A 24265-nucleotide genomic window follows, 5' to 3' on the forward strand; every position below is an offset into this window, starting at 1 on the left:
TTTGGAGTAGGGCTTATATTAGGCCCACCCCCAAAAATCAAGCTAGGGTTTATTTTCTGGGTAGGCCTTATTTTCGGGGAAACACAGTATAGTCTCAGTTCTTGTTTTTAATCATTTAGCATTTTGAGACAGTTTGCTTCTGATGCTGGGATAAATATAGTTAATATGATTATTGCCCATTGATGGACATGAGCTTTTAAAGTTTTAAAGTTTTTTTCCCTTAAAAAGCCATTTATATTGGTGAATGTAACATTATGTTGTGGTAGCAACATAATATCATAGTTTAATTATGTGTGATATGAATAAATATTTCCTTCGGGTCTGTCTCAATTTTCAGCTGTTCAGTTAATTGTATGATCTCGGATTTCCGTGTAATAAAATAGAGAAGAAAACTTGCCTGTGGCATGCAATAAAATTAAAATCAAATTATCAGTTTAATGGGATTGTCAGAATACATAAAGATTTTGCTTTGTCGTATCATTCTGAAATTTTATTAGCTTTCAGTGAGAAAGCAGCACCCACATTATTATTATTGCTTTTCAATGTGTATCTGACTTAATGGGAAGTACAACTTGTTATCACATGCTTAGTTTTAGAAGAATTGATTAAAATGGGCTTTCCTATTTTCTCTTTCTTCTGTATTAAACTTCAAGTCTTATGATACATTAGCTAGCTGGCATAGTACAAGGTCGGAACAGTCTGCAATAGATCTATCTTCCTTAAGGTAAAAATTGGTGGCCTATTCATTCTGTCTTACTTCTCTGCCTCATTGAGAACTCAGTGAAGAAGATAACACACCATCAGAACTGCAATTTAAAATAGTGGATTAGCATTTATACACCCATTGTTATAAAATGTGAGCAGGCAATTAATAAAGAAAACACTGCACAATGTTTTTCAGTTTTTCTAAAGCAGTTACTTTAGGGTGTTCATGTGCAAAAAATAGTAGATGTTCTTGTGAGGGACTATAGTTTTTTGATAGAGCAGCTAGAACAATGTCTGATATGCAGAAGATTCCAGATTCAGTCTCTGCACTCTCCAGATAGCAGCTGGTAAATCTCTGCAGTTTACCAATTTTGTCAGCAACCCTTGTCTAATGGATTAATGTTCTGACTCCGTAAAAGGGAGCAACTTCCTATGTTCTTTTCTTTTTGTAGAGAATTGTGTGTTTAGAAGTGCAGCTGTTTCAATATATTTGTGCAACAATTTATAATCAGTTGAAGGGCAGTTTCCCCATCTGTTGTTTCTTATTTTCTGTTTTAATTTTTAATGCTTTTTTTTGCTCAAATTTTCTCTTCTTGGTATTTTTAAGTTCTCTCTTCCATTTCTTTTAACAGATGTTCTTCTGTTCCTGGAACACCTATTTCTCGTTTTCTGCATGCCACACGATTATCATTACTACACCCATAGATTTGGTTTCTTTCTTTCTCTGCTTTGTTGTTTCCGCACCATTTCACCTGATAGCTTCAACTCTGTGATTTAATGTCAATTTTGGTAGAAATTGTGGCAGGTAATTTCAAAAACATGTTTAAATCAATCAACTTCCCAGAATAAAGCTTAGCTCTGTGACCATTATACCCTTGGGCAATGCACTTTCTTCTTTGCATATATTGTCTTCTTTCCTAGATGAACTGGCTAGGCTCCCTAATGACTTCCAGAGAAAAGGTGCCAAACCACATGAAAGAGAAAAGGTATGGAGGTTCCCTTCTTTCTTCCTGTTGTCTCCTATGAAAGAAGATGATTTGGTGGCAAGGATTGCAATAGGGAAAATACCTTGCCATATAGTTGCTCAAGAGCAATGCCTGGTGGGAGAGGGACCTCATTGCAATCTGGTACTACTGCTTTACCTTCCAGCATCTGCTCCCTTCTGTAACTTATTAGGACACAACCCCGTTTTTTTTTTAAGATACAAAGCCAAAGCATATACTTTCAGGTTGAATGTAATAGGTATGCCTAAAAATGAGTGCCTTTACTGCAGGGATTAGTACAATAATCCCCGAAGAAAGAATTCCAATGCTAGATCCTCTGATGGATTAACTTGGACAAGTCTAGCAGGAAGGAAGAATGAAAAGTGTGGCATTTCCACATTCCCTCCTTTCTACTCCTTGGGCATTTGTTTTGATGCATTTTCTCTCTTTGAAATGTTTGAAACAACTCTAGGCCTGGAGTGGATCAGGATATGTTTTGAAGTCCAAGGTGACTGCAGGTCCTGTAGCTTCATGGGCTTTCCCAACATCCCTAGGGAAAGCTACAGTCCATTCCACTGTTACCTGTCCTCAAGTTGACATTCTGATGTTGAGGGAGATAGGATGATAGACTCTTCTGCAGGTTTTTTTTAAATTCCATTTATATCCCACCCTTCTCCGAAGACTCAGGGCGGCTTACAAGCTTAGCAGGTTGAGAATATTCAAGATGGGGCATCTCTTTCTCTTCAGATGCAAACCTCCTTTCCCATCCTTGATGGGGGAAATAAGATTCTATGGCTCCTGAGATGCCCTTCAAAGTTCTATATGATTGCAGCGTAATTTGCTCCACAGGAGTTCATAACCAGATAAGGTACAAAATTTTGGGACATGTTTCTGGAAGCACTCAAAATGAAATTATTTTATTTTATGAGATTTAATAAAAGCAAGCAGCTTTATTAACCTCCTGATGATAGAATTGTTAGGTAGCTATAGTAAAGAAGATATACAAATCCTGCAGAACATGTCTGGAATTCTTTCCAACCCCTTAATTGCAGCTCCACCCTGGGTCATGCGACAGGAAGAGGGAGTGAGTTTAGACTGGAACGGCTGGCAATATTCTGGATGGGTGCCCAGCTGCCTATTCCATAGAGATCCATGGGGGATTTTTTTTCTGGATGTTTTTTCTCTGCAAAGATTTGGCTAGATTTGGCTCTTTTTAAAAATCCTCTCTTTCTTTTACCAGCTTCTCCTGCCACTCCAGATGTATCCTATTCTGTTCTGTTTTGAAGTGTTATTATGTTAACAGACAGATGACAGTCATAAGAGTTTCAAGCCCCTTGACATCTCTCCTCCCCCCCCCCCAAATTTTCTGTTAGGTTTGCAATTTAAAACCACACTCATTTTCTTTCAATTCAGCCTCTTTTATATTCAAAATTTATATTGAACAACACAAGGAGAGAGTGTATAGTTATGTTTAACTCATTTCCCAACCTAGAATCAGTCTGTTTTGCTGTGTTTCATTAGATTGTGGCTTCCTGTTTTGTATAAAGATTTTGCATGAATAAAGGAACCAGTCAAGAAATATGCTGCAGACTAACATTTGATAGAGAGCCATGAAGGCCTTGGAATGGATGTTCAGATGCTATGATGCTGTGACGTATTTATTCCTACAAGGATCAGAATCATGCAAGCAATGATTTTCTATATGATACTCTATAGAAGTGAAAAATGGACTTTGAAGAAACAGGATAGGAAGTGTATTGACACTTTTATGCTTTGTTGGAAATGTTTTCTGAGAATATCAGGAAAAAACACAAATATGCATCAGAGAACAAATTAATCCAGGATTCTCACTCAAGGCCCAAATTATCAAAATTTAGACACATTATCTTCCCTTACGAATTTGCAACTCTGGGAAAGATAGAAAGAAGAATAAAGAGCAAGACAACCAGCAAAATTAATAGACTCAATTACTGTAGTGATGGGTATCCTTATGGAATATCTGAAGGACAAGGCTGGGTTCAGATATTGTCCTGGAGAAAATGTATGTAGTTTCCAAGAATCAATGCTAACTTGATGGCACATAAACAATTATTCAAAAATAAATAAATAGCATAGGAAACACAAAATCCTGTATAAAAGTATTAAAAGCACAAAGAAAACCCAGCAACTCACAGAGTTTCCAGATTATGGAGTCCTTCAAAACCATGTATTCCCAAGTGCTGGATCTGATTATTATGCAGGTGTCTGCAGAGAAAAAGGAGAGGCTTAAATTCTGAACATAAAACAGGGTTTTTTCCCTTTTTGTTTGAAGAGGAACTGTAAACTGAACATGGAAGGTCAAGAAGTCTCATATTTTCACAGAGTTTTTAAAATAATAATGAATGTAAAAGGAATATATTCAAAATCTCAGAAATTTGGATATGGGTGTGAAAGAGAACAAGCTTATTCTATTTAAAACTCCAGGATTTATTGTATTCCTGTTGAGATCATCAAAATTGCTACTCACTGAAAACCTTCACTATGGCCTAAAGAAGCCAAAGATACCAGTTTGGGGTTCCTAGGTATATATGCCATTTTGAGCAGATCATAAATTAATTGACAAAAATGGCTGCAAGGGTCACAAAACACCTATTTATCAGTTAAACTATTTTCTTATTGTCCTGACACAGAACATTTTTCAAAGAAATGAAGCCACAGACACCACACACTTTTTTCTGTGGCTGCTCTATCAGGTCTACATGATATTTTTCTTAGTCTTCAAAATCCAAAAACAATGGCAGGGAGGGGAGAAAGTTCAGCACAGTGACATCATGCAGACATCACCAAGAAGAGGGAGAAACACAGCTGGGTCAAAGTGTTCTTTAATATGCCTCATTATGCCTTCAGATCACATTTCTTATCCTGACTGGAATGATGCAGTATATCCTTGCAGTAATAGTAATAGGAATAGGAATATTCTTTATTGGCCAAGTGTGATTGGACACACAAGGAATTTGTCTCCACTGCATAAGCTGTCAGTGTACATACAAAATGGGTGAGTCATAGATCATAAATCATAAGATACAATCATAAATCATAAGATACAAACATCAAGTGATAAATCATAAGATACTAATAGGAGAAGGTAGTAGGAAAGATAAGAAGCTGAAAAAGATGATAAGATGAGAAGGATAATAGCAATACATCCTTACTACATGGTTAGATAGCCTTAGGCATAAGGCAGTGCTGTGGGAATTAGTATTTAGCAGAATGATGGCATAGGGGAAAAACTATCTTTGTTTGTGTCTAGTTGTTTTGGCATGCAATACCCTGTCTTGTTTATTTCTATTTACTAAAAAAATCCCTTTGTTTGGCCATGATTGGAAAGAGAGTGGGAGGCTTTGCTGGAGTGATGAACACTGAGAGAAAAAGGAAAGCATTCCTATTGCTGATGTAACCAGGTCAATGCTCACTTACTTTGAGGCTTACAAAGCTGACTTGATGGGTTAGAACAGTTTTTTCAAACTTGGCAACTTTAAGACGTGTGGACTTCAATTCCCAGAATTCCCCAGTCAAAATGCCAGAAATCCACATATCTTAAAATTGCCAAGTTTGAAATCATTGGATTGGAGCAAAGAAAGGATTATAAAGGAAAATAATGTCCCCTTTGCAAATATTATAGTTTATATCAAGAATCAGACAAAAATAAACCTTCTAAAACGAAATATAGTGTATGAACAATTAAGCTGGTCCTCCAAGTGGCCTGTAGCCTTGGGGAGAATTGTGGCACTATTCTGTAGGAGAGAAATCAAGTCATTCCAATCTTTTGTGTATTCTAGGCAGTGCCCCTGGTAACCATGATATTGCCACTGGTTTTGCAGTGCAAAGTCCAGAAGAGAGAAAAGCAGTGCTTCACAATGTGCTCAAGGAATACATGGATCAGCTCATAGTCAGTATAGTCATAGCATGGAAGTACAGTTTCCTAGTGCAATTGGATTTGACATGCCACGGGGGAGATTATAACCATCAGCAGGTGAGTTAATGGAATTATAACTATTTGTCTTAAGTCTAAAATGGCATCATGAGAAAAAACTTAAATCCCAATCCACTTGGTCTGAAAGTCCAGAGGTTTGGCTAAGCGTGAATTTCAGGCAGCCTCAATTTATGAGGATAAATGTAAGCTTGTGGTTGAGAAATAGAAGCCTGTGACATCTATAAATATTCCTGGCAAGTAGTTCTTCTTGCCCTTTAAGGTTAGCAGAGGCAGAAAAAGCATTTGCCCAAGAGAGAAAATTCGGGTCACTCTAACTTGTAATATAGGAGATTAATTTCATTCAAAAGCTTTTGACTATAAAAAAATGATTGTTCACTGACAATAGAAAAGCAATACATCCCAAAGCCAGATGTTTTCCTCTATCAAATTTTATGGGACATAGTTAGATCAGAGTGTCCTGACATTACTGTGGACCTTTACATAAAGATCATATCTGTATTTAAATTTCACGGAATGTTGGATCCCTTGTTGAAAATTCAGAGTTTGGATATAAAATAATAGTGACATATGGCATGTGGACATATGAGAAGAATATGATAGACTTGCACATAGGCAACTCAACTAGCTTTGATTTGCAGTGGTAAGTCCAAGGGGATTCAGTACATCCAGCAGGTGTACCCTGAATGGAATAGTTTTAATCTGCATATCTCTTCTGTAGTTTTGCAATAGTGGTGAATATTTATATAGCTCGGGTATAGAATTCTGTAGTTATTTTTTAAACTCTGAACACTGGTCTGTGCCATTATACAAGAGATCTTTTACTAGCATCTGCTATTCACTTTATCCTAAGTCTGGGGAGAAAATATTCACATGACTCTTTTGATACCAGAATTAGTGTTTGTAACTGCTAGTCCACAAATGAGCAAGCAAGAATACGGTTAAACCGATTGCACGCACCTAGAGACAGCATGCTTTTGTTGCATCTGCATTTTTAAAATACTACTGTTACAAATGCAAAACAAGAAAAATAATAACAGAGACACATTTCAAATTTGGTTTGTATAGTGCATAGTAATATTAATTCAAACAAAGGGAATCTATATCCATGTGAGTTGAAACTGCTTGGTTATTTTGGATAAATGTTACATTGTCCTGAATATTAGATGAAGGAAGATTTGCAGGATCAAGTGAATATACTATGATAAGTGAAAGTTTCAAACCGGAAAACATTGAGATGAGAATGTCAGCATTGCTCCATCACACAAACATAATCATGACTGTATAGAAACAGAAAGATATAAAGGTTGAGCTGTTTCTGGCTTAAATTTGGCTTGGAATGTTTTGTTCTGTTTTGAAATGAAGCAAACCATGAACATTCCAGTCCCCCAAGAAACATTTTATAATCTTACAAGCATCTGAAAGACTGGAACTTTCATGGAAAATGGAACTCCCATCTTTGCCACCAGCTCTGTAACAATACAAACAAAAGAATTTTGTCTCATAATCTAAGTTGGGACAGCAAATATTTGAGAATGGGGACTTTTCTTCTGTCCTTCCATCTTCTTCTCTATATTAAATATATTATCTTAACAAATAAAATTACAGTTGTAGCAATCCTTGCCAAGTTTGTTGGTTATGTTACAGATGATTTGACCATTTCAGAAGGGGTCCTTGAATGCATGGACTTCTGTCATCCTTCACATCGTTTAGGTTACTGCTGAGTTTAATGACCATATTTCCTACATTAAATCAGTGGCAAATGGGATATATATATATATATATATATATATATATATATATATATATATATATATATATATATATATATATATATAATACATATATAATAAATACAACACATATATAATAAATATAACATATTAGAACACCAGAAAAGAAAAAAATAGAATTGTTCTAAAATGCTTTCAGAACAGCAATTTCTTACTTGCTTAGTAGAACATAAAATCCTACATATCTTGGAAGTGTCTTGATTTCATCTATCTCAGCCAATCAGAAAGTAAAACATCTTGCCATGTTTTGAATGTACATAAACAGTCTAGGGACATGAAAAATGTGTCACAGCATTATAATCTTTTATTATATAGACATATCTTGGTAGTGAATGGCAGCTTCCTGGCAAGATTGCAAGCTGTATACAATTATTCACAATAAAAATTTAACGTTCCCAATGCACATTTTTACACAGAAAGAAGTTGCTAGATTGTGGCCAAGAAAAGAAGGAATTAACAGGGTTTCCCCTAAATCAGAGGCCCCCAACCTTTTGGGGACCAAGGCCAGTTCCATGGAGAGATTTTCCATGATCAGAGGGTGCCATTGAATTAAGAAAACCATTGAACTGGAATTGCTTGCACCAAAAAGCTCCCAGTGACAATATCATTTCAGCACTACAGGTCTTTTCTGCTGCCTATCATCTGCTGAAGCAAAAGAAACAAATGCTTTAGTAGCATTTTAAAACCTGTTTTTTCATGGTTCAGAGCCCAATTACAGACAGAAAGAGCAAAAATTCTTACTTGAAATTCTATTTCATTGATTAAGTTTTGGTATCACAGACATTATCATAACCAAAAGGCTGGCTATTTTCATTTCATTTGGAATGAAAATAGGCAGCCTTTTGGTTATGATAATGTCTATGATACCAAAACTTAATCAATAAACAAAGGATTGAGTATATTAACTGTCCTGTTATTTGCTCATCAGACCAGTCACTGACTTTCTCATTTTAAACTTACTTATGGTGGGACATTAAATATTTTATTCTTTTCAAAAACTTCTCAGAATTCATAAAGTTTTCTATAACCATTCTGAGATATTTTTTGTCCTTTCCATTTTCAGATAGATTTTAAATGCTTTAATGGGTCTCAGTATGTTTTCCAAACAGTACAGTTAAATATAATCCTTGCTTAAAGTGAGGATGTACAAAAACTTGCCATGCAGAAAGCAGCACGTGCCACACATGGCAGACTGAAAATTGATTCCGCTACTTCCTCTTAAGAGCTGGTCTATATGAAACTTCCCTGGTTTAGAAAATATCCTGTGTTGCTGTTACAGTCCTACGGAAGGAACAGATGGAACTGGTATACATTCCCTTAATGGGAATGTAATTTATTTGCACAGTTTATGCCCCTAACTTGTTCCAGATTGGAAAGTGTATATTTTGAAGTTGGCTCTTTCCAATATCGGAGGATGAACAGGCATGTAGCTCTCTCTGGTCCAAGGTGTGCAGAGCAGGAAAGCATATTACTGCACCTGGAAAGGTCATATCCTCAGCAATGAAATGCAGATGAGGGGCATCCAGAAGGATTAATCAAGCTGTAAATGACATATTTCCTAGAACATCTCTGCAGCTGTTCTTTGGTCTTTTTTCAAAAATGGCTATTTCAGTAACTTTCTGGTTAGGGTGGTACTTAAGTTTACAGTGTATAAGAAGCTCACCACAAGCTTTCTTCCTTAGCTCATTCTATTTGTACATACGTGCATGTGTAGGAGAAGATAGATATTACTTTTGCTAGGTTGACAGATTTCCACTGGTATCACAGAAGGCATTTCTACCAAAAGCATATACATTTTTCTTAGATCAACTCTCATGCCTGTCATCTCATAATATCATCCTTTTGTAGCAGCTATATCAATTTATTTCTAGCTCACTTACCAATACAAGAAATCCTGCCCTGAAATTGGTTTTCAGCTGGAAATGCCAGCATTCTGCAAAGCTTTGGACTTGAGGAAATTCTTTCCTCACTTTTCCTCTCACCTTCTGGGCTTGGACAAGTCCCTGCAATAAGTTATAGAACCACAGTTGGTATTGTAAGGGGATTGCGGCTTGATAGTGTTGTCTCTTCCTTTCAACTGAATTTGAAATTTCACTTTTATGGTATTCTATATACAGAATTTATTGTATTCTGCCACATGCTATTTTCTTTTTGATGGAGAATGATGCTTATTCAAAATGTCAAGTTGATTGAGTTTATTGATTTTTTCCCCTCTTTTCAAGGCTTGAGGTTGAGGTGATTTGGGTTGCTATAAGATTTACAGAAGCCTGAGGTGGACATGAGATTCTTCTCATTTCTAGATACATGTCCTGATAGCTGTTCTTTCTTTTTTCTCCCTATACAGTAGTTAGCACCATTACTTTGTTACTATAGTGATGAATACAAAGGGAACATGTTGTTTCTTCATTCTAGTGATTCACTAAGGAGCTCTATAGACTTTGTTGGAAATAGTGATTTTGGAGATCTATAGAAACAAAATAGTAGTTTTGCCGAAATTCTGCCCCAACATGCCTATGTTGCAAAGTCATTGTTTTTAAAAAGAGAAAGGGACCCATTGCAGTACTGTACTCAAAGTGGGAAGACAAGCTCACCCAACATGGGCAGAAAATAAAAGAGAGCCCATGGGGAGATGTAGGAATGGAATGGAGAGGTGCTAGCAGAAAAGGTGGGAAAATATGATGGCGAGGAGAGTTTTTAGTTTCTGTGGTCTACGTGGGTCATTGTTAGGTAAACTGCCACATCAGCTACTGAGTTATTTCAGTAGCTGATGTGGCATACCAACTGATAAACGAAGAAAACTACAAAGAATAAATGGAAGAAAAAGGAAATACTTACAATACCACAAGGCTAGTGAGGTTCTGGAAGGCATAGTCAGGAATGTGCCAGATTCGGTTGAGCGCCAATGTCATTGCTTGCAGAGCTGGCAGATTATTGAGTGCTTTAACAGGGATCTCTGTCAGGGCATTATCATCCAACCAGAGATGACGTAAGGCAGGTAACCCTTCAAAGCTCTTTTCAGGTACAACAGAGATCAGATTGGCATCTAGGCGTCTACAAGAGACAAGTGGTTAGCAAATCAGATATAAAGACAGATATGTTTTTATGTTCTGTTAGTTAAAAATTAGAACAAATAATCTCAGAAGGAATGTTTTGCTCAGAGCTTCAAGAGACCATTGGATAGTTCTAATTTTTCCTACATCATTTGCTTTCATAGGAAATAGGACTGTGAGACCTCAGAAATAGGATGGCATATATATTTTTTTTGATTACTTTTTAAAATCTAATGGTGATAACCATGAGGATAATATCCATTATGTACATTCTACTACAATAAATAAAGCTGGTCTGGACATTTTCTTGCAATAAAAATAGGACAAAAAATTAAAAAGAGATTGAAGATGGTAATAAAATAAAAAGGCAATTGATGGAGAGGAAAGAAGAAACAAAGATGATCAATACACAAACACACATAGTGAGACACATTGGTAGATCTTATAAGAAAGCAATCTTGTTGAAAATAAGAAAATAGTAAACATGAACAACTTATATACCATATTATCTGTTCAAATAATGTTATTGTTAAAGTTATAATTGCTTATAAATCACTAGTCCCCAAATAAATAAAATCAGAGTCACGGAATAACAATCCTACCAGGAAAAAAACTCATAAAGGAGGCAATACATCAGTACAAGAATTCTAAATTTTCATTTAGAGATAGTGGCAGTGAAATTTTATACTCTATTTATTTATTCCCAAAATAAACTTAGAAGAAATTATGCTTCTTCTAATCAAAGAAATCCAATTTGGTGCAATAACCCATAAAAATCACATTACATGGTCGAGTTAATTCCAGTTGACTACTACAAGGAAAACCAAATCCAGTCCAGATTAAGATAAAATGTTTTCACTGAAAAGACTGTAATTCACTTTTAGTACCTAAGTAGAATCTATTTTCTCTTGTGTAGAGCCCACATTCAAATATCCAACTGGCTTTTCAAAGTGTCTAAGACTTGGTTCAGGACAATTTTACATAGCAATGGCACAGTTAGACTATTTTGGCATCAAATCTAAAAATTTTAAGTGGAGAAGATTTCTACCCATTTTAGAAGGAGTCCAAAAAATTCCTAGAAATTATCTTTGTCCTAGAATTCTTCATCAAGGTAAATAATAAAGTGAAATGGAAATTAAAATAAGTTTTCAGATATGAAAAAATTCCAACAACGTTATATATGTCAACATGTTCTGTTTTGAAGAGAAAGAGAAATCTAACAAAAATCTTGTCAATTTCACCATGCTTTGCTTTCTCTGGGCTTTGGATGAGGAGCTGCCAAGCCTCAAGCCTGCATGCCCTTTATTGGATCTTTTGATTGTTGTTCTTCATGAATAGCAAGGAGCAAGAACTCCCTATAAGGGGGAAATAGCACCACAGCACGCCTACCTCTGGGAGGTAGGGGAAGGGATCACCGTTCTGTAGTTCTAGCTACATCTCAGCTCTGCCTTTCAAGTTTGTTGAAATTATGAGGGAGAGTTCCAGAGCAGCTTTCTTATGTCAAATGGTTTTAAATATATCTGTAGAGAACAATGCTATTGAAGATCTCAATATATTTCAAAGAAAGGTGCATTGGAAAATGTGTGTCTACGTGTCTGAATGAATTTGAAGAAGCAGGAAAAGAAGGGCACAGTACTGATTCTTTTGGAATGAGATATTGGAGAAAGTTCCTGAGAATATCATGGACAGCATGAACATAAACCATTGGATCATGGTTTATGTTCATTACCATCAAACCCAGATGGTAATCTACCCAGAATTCTCACTCAAGGCAATGACCTGGCTCAAATTATCCTATTTTGGATACATTATGTGAGGAGAAGGATCTTGTGTTGGGAATGGTGAAAAGAAAGAATATGACCAGCAGTAAGCTGGATGGATTCAATTACAGTAGCAATAACCTGAAAGCCCAGATTAGGGACAGAGTGTCAGAGAGAAAACCTATCTTGTGCTAAGAGTCAACTCTAACTTGGTGACACAATCTTACACACCATCAGGTCAAGTTTAGGAGCTAATAGTAATACATCTGCTGTCTTTTAACCTTCAAAATATTTTTGTTGTGGTATGACTTTGGCAACTAATAACAACTGGACAGAAGATTAAAATGTTTAGATGATCAACATGAAGAGAAGGAAAAAAAGATTAAAACTACTTTGCTTCGTCTTAGACCAGGTTTACAGTCACACTAAACCATATGGAGACTTTATCTCCCAAACTTCCAGTTGGCATAATATTTATGAGAATTCTGAAAGTTGGCCCACAAATCTGGAAAGTAGGAAGTGAAGTCTGCAGTAAGCAATAATGTGGTTTGTTTCATTTTGATTTAATATGTGTAACCTTAGTCAATTGTGAGTATTCATTAAGCAAACCATGGATTAATGTGATGTATGAACAATTTGCAAACTGGAAAAAATGTTTTGGTGATTGGATGGAAAATTAAGCTTGAAATTTAAAAATAATTTTAAATTATTACTTTTTTTAAAAAAAAACAAGCTTTACTGAATGTTTCTGTTATCTTACTACCTCTTATACTATTTCAGAGCTGTGGTGGCTCAGTGGTTAGAATGCAGTATTGCAGTACTGCTGACTGCCGATTGCCAGCAGTTTGGCAGTTTGATCCTCACTGGCTCAAGGTTGACTCAGGCTTCCATCCTTCCGAGGTCAGTAAAATGAGGACCCAGATAGTTGAGGGCAATATGCTGGCTCTATAAAACTGCTTAGAGAGGGTTGTAAAGCACTGTGAAGCAGTATATAAGACTAAGTGCTATTGCTATTTAGTCTTAGTATTTGTAATTAAATGGTTATTGCAGGACTCAGCACAGTTTTTTAGCTTTCTGTTTTTCCACGAAACTGATCCTGAAAAGCTGCCCTGAAGCCTTTACCACAAAGGAAATAAAAGAGTGTAAACAATAATACCATCAGACTTAAATAACCTGCAACCTTGCTTCCAGAACCAAAAACAGCTTGATGTCCTCGCTGCTTTCCCACTGTCCTAAAAATATGTAGGAGAGTCTGAACTCCCAAATTATGATGTCTTGCAAATGAAGCTTCTCTCATGGAATATAAAAGCTCTACTTCCTTGGCACCAAAAAGCTACTAATTATATCATTAAACAAAACAAAAAAGCAACCATACGCTCTCCTCTTTCTGCACTGTGTGATTATGGCTTCTTAAGCACTTTCTATTCTGGTTTCTACCTAGGATAATTGGGCAGATTAGGAGACAGAGTAGGCCAGTGCCAGCTTGCTCCATTTCTACATAGAAGTTTTAATTTTTGCTGCTACCGAGTTCCTCAGATCATGCCACAGTTAATGGGTTGGTATGTATGACAAGCATTAACCCTGCGGTGGGAGGTTTAAGGCTACATAGAGGAACTGAGATAAGACTTTGGGATTTATACACAGAAGTCATGGCAAGTCTTGAGCTCACTGTGGCTAGGCAATGCATGGATCAACAGCAACTTGTCACAGTAGCAAAGGTTGGACAAACTGCTTCCTAATGGTTAGTTGATACAAGCCAACTTAAATGAAAATGTATGAATCTGACCTGTATAACTATTACTGACATTCATTGCAGCTTAAAGCTTGTAGCCCAAGGTAGTGAAGGAAAGAGAAAGGAAGCAAAACCTGTTAAAACCTTTTTGTTAAACTACGGTTTAATGTTATGTGTAAGTGTTTACATGTTTAGACATCAGTGTCTTAAATTTGTGTCTTTAATTTTCTGCTTCTAATAAGTAGTATATTTCTGGCCTCTTTCATGATATACATACTTTTTAGCTTGAAAAGCAAGGTAAGTAAATAAGTAAAAAATAAATTTAAACACCTTCTTCATACAAATTAGCAGAACTCAACTCCATTTAACTTTTTCTCTATCTTCAGATCTTCCAAACTGCCATCAATTTTATCTTGCTACGGTACTTAGTAGGGCCTACTGATGGGTGAATTTTAGGAGCTGTGGTTCAATATTCAAAAGGCACCAGATTATGGAAGGAAGACCTGTAGATCCTTGAATACATAACAATATGTGGGTATATGCTGATAAATATGAATAGCATGATAAAGTCTCAAATGTGCTTCTTATTGACCTCGATTATGGAGATATATGATCCTGAACCCCATAACTTAAGTACATGACTTGTTAAATTTCCCTTAATAAGAAGCCAAAGAACAGTAAGGATGAGTGATTGGTACCAGATGTTCCATATAGTAGATGTGTCTTTGCAGCAGATTGATAGGTCCCAGATGTTAAATACAGTAGATGTATCAGTGCAGCAGAAAGACTGACAATGGTTGCCATAGGATGATTACAACAGAGAAGTATGCTTAGAATTATAGAAGACCACAGTGTACAGTTCAATAAAATATATTAATGCAGAATTCTTTTATCTTATCATATGATTACTTAGAACCAAGTTATGTATTCAGTGAAATTGGAAGGTCCCATGTTAAAGGGATCTACATTATTTTTTCCTGGGCATTCTAACTGTTAGTTTTTGTGATAGTCTCTATTTTATATTTGTGAAATATTCTAGACCAGAGGTCCCCAAACTTTTGGGCACCAGGGACCGGTTTCGTGGAGAAATGTTTTGTGCATGGTTTTGTGTGCTACCTGCATCCCACAGATGGGGCTTTGCTTGTTTGCGTGGACCAGTTGCTGGCATGCCATGGCCCGATACCAGTCCATGGACCAGGGGTTGGGGACCCCTGTTCTAGACAAAGCATTGTTCTAACAAATTGTAAGGGAAAAGGATAGCTGTCAATAGTTGTCATTTGTCCTCCTTCTGTGACATTTGAGTAAGTAGTGGCTTTTATGTCCTGCTTGTCAAAAGCATTATTCTGCTAAAGAGAATAGAAAAAATATGAGCTGAATCCCTGATTTTCTGAATTGTCAATATAGTTCTAAAATCTGAATAAATTAATCATTATTCCCAACATTATAATATTATATATTAGTGTTGTTTACCTTGTATTTGCTTGATAGTCTTATTAAATATATTTTGCAATGGGGAAATGTTAATTTTATGTCTAAAGCCCAGATATTAATGTTTTCTATCTGCAGTTAACTCAAAGAAACCGGTTACTGTATTTCTCCAAGTACAATCTATCTCCCCACTCTCCCATGTTGTGAGGCTATTTGTTCTAAAGGAGAAAATGTGCTGATTCTGTTGCAAATATACCACCTGGGACAAGGATTTAACAATAAATTAAAATGGGGGGATATTTAGCATGATAGCCTACACATCTGATTTGTTCTTCACATTTCAGTGGTACTGTCTTAAAAACTCCTAAACATAATTCAGGGACGCGGTGGCTCAGTGGGTTAGGATGCTGAGCTTGTTGATCAGAAGGTCGGCAGTTTGGCGGGTCGAATCCCGAGTGCCGCGTAACAGAGTGAGCACCTGTTACTCGTCCCAGCTTCTGCCAACCTAGCAGTTCGAAAGCACATAAAAATGCAAGTAGAAAAATAGGGACCACTACAGTGGGAAGGTAACAGCGTTCCGTGCGCCTTTGGCGTCTAGTCATGCCGGCCACATGACCACGGAGATGTCCTCGGACAAACGCTGGCTCTTCGGCTTTGAAACGGAGATGAGCACCGGCCCCTAGAGTCGGAAACGACTAGCACGCATGTGCGGGGGAACCTTTACCTTTACCTTTAAACATAATTCATAAATAAAATCATTCCTAATTTGGGCCCTTTTTTAGTACAATAGAAACCAAAATAAATAATGGCCCCATCCTAAACATTTGGAATTATGGGTCACTTTTCCCCAAAACCTTTCAATCAAGTCCACTTCCTTACTTATCACATGACCTTTGTGCTCATGGCTGATTTATTTGTTTTTGGCAACTCACAATTCTTTTCAACTAACCAGAAAACTGCTTTCTTTGTGCTCCAGGAAAGGCTTATACCTCATAAATTACATTAACAAAACTTAACATAACCTTGCACAAAATCAGGCCCATGCAATAAATTATAGATTCATCTTAAATTACCCCAATCTTTTCTTCTGTTTCTTTTTTATGCTCGATGGAAGGTTTCTTTTAAAGGGCAAAAACACATTCTATCAAACATGATTTATACGAAGCAATATTGCCTTTACAATGAGCTGTCACGTTTCAAGCAGATCAAAGGTGGTCTATGAAAGCAGGAACATGCTCTCAGGCGATGTTAATTCCAGAGTGATTCTTTTCCTTCCTTCCATCACTCATCAGAATATACATGCTTACAACAGCCCTGTCTGGTGGGGAAGGTTCTTCCTTTGTCAACATCAAAGCCTTTGTCCTGCAACTTCCAAGGAGTCACTCCTTATATTTTAATCTTCAAAAACAATAATAAAGATAATGGTAATTATCCTATTCATGGATTTAAAAAACAACTTAAGAGGCCAGTACTCTATTTCCATCTGTTTCCAAAGTATTTCTCCTAGAGACATGAAGGAGGAGGTGGATAATTCAGAGAACAGTGTCAATGGTTTTTTTACATATGGTGCAGAAACAGAGATCAAGATGTTGAAGGACATTTACCTGTCCTGAACCATTCATTATTCTTTCATAGTTTTAAGTCAGTGTTTTGCAATATAAAGATATAAGAATTAATCAGCTGATTTTCTTCCTAGCAATTCCCCCGTCATCTTTCTCATGATCTCTTCCAACTATATATTCATCTGCTACTTAATTCTTAGAAAGCATTTGAGCAATGAGAAAAAGGAGAGAAGCAATTTTCTATTCTTACTTTGTTATATTCTGCAGCTCTTTAATATCTTCTGCTTTTCAGTTCAATATTACAAAACATCTGCGAAAAACATGGGACTACCACTGCGCTATAGTTTTAAATCAAAAGGAATATTTCACACCAAACTTACATTCAGCAATGTTTCCATGTGCATGAGAGTGGAAGACTTGTTCATATATTATCCAACATAGTAATATGGCTTGCTCAGTTTTGGCTTAGTTTTGGCTTAGTATGTAGCATGACCCAGGTTTGTTAATCTGAAATTCATGTGCAGCATGTATTAACCAACTAATTTGTGGCTTATTCAATAAACTATGATGAAGCACTTAGTGACGTGTCTGATAGACATGATTCAGATCATATAAAACTAGACACCTCACTAGAAGCCAAAATCACAAAACTACATCTGATTTATTTTGGCCATGGCATATGTGCAAATTCACTGGAGAAATCAGTTATGCTAGGAATGGTCAGTGGAACAAGAAGAAGGTTAAGCAACAAATACGCTGGGTGATAACATCAAAACTGATACAAAAATGAACAGCCGACAAATGAAAGAAGCTTTGCTTGACAGGATAGCATGGAGAGCACTTTCCTATAAAATCACTAAGAGTCGAACACGACTGAATGGTTAAAACAACAAAATGATTAAGCAAACTAGCTTTCTCCAAAACTGGTGCCTTCAAGATGTATTTCCACTAATATTTGACATTTGGACTATTTTCAGAAATTCCAACCAATTTAGCCAACATATTTAAGTGCAGAGCATTTGAAGAAAGAGCAGCTCACTAAAAAGGTTGGGAAACAGAGGAACGTGACTTACACAAAAGGGGTGAAAAAGACAAGTGTGCCTGGAAAAAACACAGAACCACGTTCCAACAAAAGAAAGAGAGCTCCTGGAATCTAAATCTCTATTGCAAACACCAGAAGAAATTTTATAATCATTCAGCATAACAGGCGTAGAACACATAATGAGACTTTCCCTCCTCCCCAATCCATCTCAAGAGGTGGAAAAGATCTAGGCAGAAGGAACAATGTACATTTTACATTTTGGCAGTCCCTGATTTGAATTAATCTGAGAAACTGTTTCTTCATACATTCATGAAGGTGAGTGCTATACACAGTTGCAGTGGTTGTGCTGTGATTCAATGCTGACATCAGTGATTAGAAAGTTCAGATATGGAGGTGGGGTAAAGATGTAGCATCAAAGTGGGCCTGGCTGTGGATTGACAGAAAACAGGGTATAAGACTTATCTCCACCATAGCATCCATATCCCACTTCACGCTGCTTTGGTTATTTCATCAGTGTATAAACCTGTTAATAAAATGGCTGCAATGGTCGAGTGTTCTGTTAATCAGTCTGTGACAACAATGGTGTGCTGTAACTCATGTTCCATCAGAATAGACAAGTTCTTGTAAATGCTTAAGGTGTATTAGAATTGTAGTTTAAAAGGGATTATGCATAGTTCATTTTGTCTTAACAACACTACAAGAAGGGATGTAAAATAATTTTGTCACAGATTCCCCTGGGAAAAGATTTGGGCATTGTGCTCTGCTCCCATGGAGTTTTTCTAGACTAACATCAAAGTCCAGCTAGCAATTGCCCTTCTCTATTCAAAATTATATTTAAAAAACGATCTGAAAATAGGTGTGCCATTAAGAAATATGAATATGTGTGTGTGTGTGTCTGTGTCTGTGTGTCTCTGTGTTATTTTTAAGACAGAGCTTACTTTAGAGACATGTATAATAAAGAAGCGTACATCAGTGTATCCTCAGTGTATTTTCAGATTACATATTTAAATGCTGATTTTTTTGCTGTGTAAAATACTAGTGTTGTTTCAAGAAATTTTCCATTCTAGGAGATGCTTCAGAAAATTCAGGTTACTTTCTTTTATTTTCATTTGAAAGATAACCCCCAGGAGTTTGTCTGATCTTTTAATCCATTCGGCTCTCTTATTTTTCTCATTCTTACTGAAAATACCGTAATTATAACTTATAGCACCTGTTTGCTTTGAAAATCTTTGGCTTTATGTTAAGCTGGCAGAAAAACAGGCAATGTACACATCTGCTTTAAGTAAGAACTTGTAACCACAAAGTTGTTAATTAGCCTGACACACGACTCTCACAGGGTATTCATAATGTGTTGTTACCACACCTAGAAAACTAGATAGACAGATGCTGTGCCAGGGAATCACAAGTTGATCCTGCATTAAATAAAGGATCTTATCCAACATGCAAGTTAAAAATTACCATTAGGTGGTAATTTTTATGTGCTTCTTCAGGTCCTTCCATGTAGTACAAAGATATATAAGAAAATAGAAAGTAAAATTTTTTCTATGGTCCTCCATCCCATCTTCTATTCCATTTTAGGGGTAAATTCATTCTAAGATTTCCAATTTGTTTCACCTTAGATGACACTGCAATAGCAGGAGGCTGTTGCTTAATTTTTCACAGATGTCAATCTTGCCACAGGTGCCTTCAGAAGAGTTGTTGTTGCTAAAGAGCACTATTGCATCTAAAATGATCATCCAAACCTGGTCTCCTCCTGATATATTAGACTTTAGTTCCACAACACTAAGCCAGCATAGCCATTAAATTCTGGATGCTAAGATGCAACATAAAGCTTATGATCTCATCCTTTATTGAGATAGGTATATTATTATTAGTGATAGAACTACTTGAAGCATAATAATACTAGGTACGCTATAGGAACTTTTCATTTTGTTTTTAATAAGCCACAACTGCCAGCATTTTCTGTTTTGCATGTTTGATGAAGAAAAGTCCATGACCATCAATACTTTCACAAACAATTGAGATAGGCCCATAGGAGGATATGTTTGCAACAATGGAGCAAGAAATGACTGTCTTAAAACAGTCCTGATGCTGGAGAGCTGTTCTGACATAAAGCCAAAGAAAAGAGAATCTGTGTGAGATCTATCAACTGGTAATTTTTCAGAGATGTGACCTCCTTAGTTTCTTGCAGTGAAAAAGATTTGTGGCACCTCACTGGCCCTTTCCTCATTGATTTATAGTATTTCTAGTGTCACAAGTCATTATTGAAACAATATAGAACCTGTCTTCATTAATTTTATATTGACACAACAACAGTTGGATGATTCCAGTTGATTTTGAGAGTCACTAGTGGCAATCCTATCACTACCAAATGTATTAAGGCATAAAATTTCTGGAAGGTATAAAATTATATACTTAATATGTTACAAGATTCTTGTGGTCAAACATTAACATGCTATTCTAAAAAAACAAATTCTTCAACACATATTATAATGCTTTTAAAAATTGTTGCATTTTATTGTACTTTACTATGTACAAAGTGCTTCTTTTACATTACAGTATATTCCTAATCACAAACCCAATAAAGTTACCCTATTTTGAATCTAGACAATCTAATTTGTTATACATTGTACGTCTAAGCTAAAATATGTAAACTGTAACCTTGGACTGTGGACAAGTTGTGTGGAATTGTCATGCCTCAAATGAGTAGCAGATTTTATTGCTTTCTTGCTGGTCTTCTGAATGTTAATGTCGATTCTTACCCCGATAAGAAGGCTAGTAGCAGGTGTGTAAACAATGCCCAGGTGCAGGTCAGGCTAACCAACCTTCTCTGAAAAGACAAGCTCCTCTCAAAAAATAGGGTGGAAGAAAGCAAGCAAAAAAGGAACAGTTTTGAATTGCCTATTTATAAAAGGCTTATACTTGAAAGCATACTGCATGTACCCATTGGCATTCTTGTGGGATCACCTTGACCTTTGTCTTAATAAATCTTGTTAATCCAGAATCCAGAAAGACTGCTCCTTATCCTTTGTTTTCAGTCTTGATTGTCTGAACACTGAGCTCCATCCAATCGCCCTGATTCTATCCCAAATTAAGGAATTACAGGGTCGTAAAAAGTTTTATTGTTTGAGAGGTCTGACACTGATAATAATGGCATCATAATATGTTTTTGAGAAAGTGTTTTCTTCATCCAAATTATAGACATACAAACATTATGGAAACATGCTATAAGGACAACATTTCAACCTGTCCTGCACTCAATTTGTAAACTTCCATTCCAGCATCTAGTGTGGAATGCTTTCTGGAATATTTCCTGGTTTTTGAGTAGTATTCTATGAAATTACATGCCAGGGTCCTAACTTCAGGAAAGTAAAAAAGCAAAACCCTGGTAAATGGGATTGGATTTATAATGTTTGAAAATCACTCTACAGTGATATATGATATATGAAAGTTCCATGTGTGTGTGACTTGTGGAAAATTACTCATAAATACTAAAAGAAGAAAAGTCTTTAATTCAGATCTGATTTTCTTTTGCAAAGAATGACCATCCTCAAGAAAAAGAGATAGAAATAACAGACAGATATTTGGCATAAGACCAATTCTGAATAAAAAGCTATTTGGCAGCCCTATGAAATCTGAGGAAATCAGCTTGGCTTGAGATATGCCTTAATTCACAAAGCAGTCTGCTAAGAGGAAAACCATTTACTCAACAACTTTTCATCTCTTTCACATCAAACCTAATTTATCCTAATAAGCACTGGTCTAATGGGACTTAATAAGGGCTGGGAACACTGCAAAGAGTTTTTCCCCCCCCTATTAAATCTGGCTTTAGGAAGAAAATTGTCACCGTTGAGGGATGCTCAAGAAGACAGTAGTTCTTCCTTTATGTCAGGGTATAACAAAGAAAGAGGAGTATCTGGTTTATTTTTAATCAAGTGTAATACAGTAGATCTGAGGCTGATTTGTACTAAAATTGCCTCCACATGTCTACTAGAGATGAAAGTGGAAGAATATGTAATATAGGCCATTAGTAGCTACAGCCACTGTACCTTTGGCAGTGGTGGCTTGTATCATTTGAGTGATGGCAGAGAAAACTAGTTGCCCAGAGATACCCCAAAGTAAGACTCGATGAGTTCACAGATATATCATCTGAAGCTAATTATGACCCTAAGTACTACATGTTTTTGTCTCCAAATGTTACAAAGAAGGTTTCTGAAAATGATGTTTATTGATATGTTTTCTTCCCCATTTTGACATAACATACAGGAGAAAATTCAAAGTAAAACCCATTTTTTATTCCAAGTGTGCCACAGTGCACAGATCTCACAAAAAGAGGGATGGAGTTCCAGTGTCATTTGCAGCAGATAGATTAGCTTCAGCCAGACTTGGTACAGGTAGTCCTTGACTTATGACCACAATTGAGCCCAAAATTTCTGATGCTAAGTGAGACATTTGCTAAGTGAATTTTGCCCCAGTTTACAACCTTTCTTGCCACAGTTGTTAAGTGTTGTTAAGTTGGTGAAACAATTATTAAGTGAATCTGGCTTCCCCATTAACTTTGCTTGCCAGAAGGTCACCAAAAGGTGATCACCTGACCTCGGGACCTTGCAACCATCATAAATATGAACTACTTGCCAAGCGTCTGAATTTTGGTCATGTGACCATGGGAATGCTGCAGTGGTTGTAAGTGTAAAAAATGGTCATAAGTCACTTTTTTCAATGCCAGTGTAACTTTGAATGCTCACTAAATGAATTGTTGTAAGTCGAGGACTACCGTAATTTGACACCTGATTCTTCTACTGAAAAAAACAGGAAATAGGTTTGTCAAGAGATTTTCGATCTAGATCAGGGTGCACTGTTTTTACTTAAAGGGACAATATTGCCGTAATACAACAGAAAATCAGGATAATCCAATTCTTTGTAAGGAAAAATCAAATCCCTCTTTTTTTCTCCCACTGCATGTAATTTTAATACATATAGTGTGTAGTTTTATTTTTATTTTTATCAACCCAAAGCTAAGCATAACTATGCTGGTATTTTCATATGAATTTTAAACTCACTCCATGGCCACTGCAGCTGACTACACCAAAGGATGCCTCCTATAATGGCAGATGAAGTGGAAGCACAGATGAACACCATCCATATTTTGTTTGGGTGCTGGCTCGGAATCATTTTTCCTTTCCAGATACAGATTCACATTGACAGACAAAATTAAGCTGTCTTCTCTCACTACAAATATTAAAGATTCAAATTTAGCCAACACATTGTAGCTCATTGATGAGAGAGAAAGTAAATGCTTCATTTACTTGGATGCTATCCAGAACCCATGTTTGTGGAAGTAAGCTCAAATCATTTCTTTTGTATGAAAACACAGTTGTTTTGAAAGTAGTTATACATAAATTTGAATGGGATTTCATCTGTAAGAATATCCCTTGATTTGCTTTAAGAAGATGCTGCCGGCAAAGAAATCTCATTCTATTTTCCTTTTGGAATCAAAGTGTCTGAAAAAGTAATCCTCTCCATTTCCTCATGACCAGCCTTCCTTAGCAGCAGTTAAAGCTTAAAAAATTAGAACTGAAAAATTACAGAGAATAAAAAATTAAACATTACAAAATCTGGATTGGTGGTTTCAACCATGTAAGGTGTACAAAAGAAAATTATGAAATGACCTATTTTGAATAGGAATTATGGAGGGATTGTACAGTGAGTTGCACTGTATAATGACTTAACCATGCAATGCATCTGTCATGAGGAAAATAATTTTCAACTCTCTAAAGATTGCTTATTCACCCCAAAGATGAATGTCTATATGATGCTTAATTAACCTCTACTGAAGACAAAAACCACATTGAAGAGGAATTCCAGAGGACTGAAGAGGAATATTTTAAAGAAAGTTTTTATGCATGGTTGTTACAGGTTATTTCTAGACATATAGAGAAATCATAAAGGGATTAAGCAGTACTATCAGCTTGATCTGAAATGGCCAGAGTTAGTATCTAATAATAGTATTTCACCATATTTTGAGAGGGTTTGATCTTTTCATAGCCTGTGATAAAATATCGGAAGTATATTTTAACCATGTTTACAAAAAAACTTCAAAGAATCTTTATTTATCATATTTATATGGCTGTCCATCTCATCAAATAGTGACTCTGGGTTGTGCACAATAAAACTATAAACATTTAATATATAAAAACAATTATTGTTTAAAAATTAAGAATCACAAAGGCTAAGAGGACA

General features: G+C 36.2%; 1 protein-coding gene across 1 annotated transcript in view; it reads right to left on the minus strand.

Annotated features, from left to right (window-relative positions):
* The window catches only part of LGR6 (leucine rich repeat containing G protein-coupled receptor 6), a gene marked incomplete at its 5' end in the record, with an annotated part of 135945 nt that overhangs the window by 32658 nt on the left and 79022 nt on the right, over positions 1–24265 (minus strand). The window contains 2 exons of the mRNA XM_081322180.1: positions 3861–3932; positions 10287–10502. Coding sequence (XP_081178306.1) covers positions 3861–3932; positions 10287–10502 — 288 coding nt within the window. The remainder of the gene's footprint in view (positions 1–3860; positions 3933–10286; positions 10503–24265) is intronic.

The sequence above is a fragment of the Vipera berus genome, assembly GCF_964194415.1.
Source record: "Vipera berus genome assembly, chromosome: 3".
Taxonomy (NCBI): Eukaryota; Metazoa; Chordata; class Lepidosauria; order Squamata; family Viperidae; genus Vipera; species Vipera berus.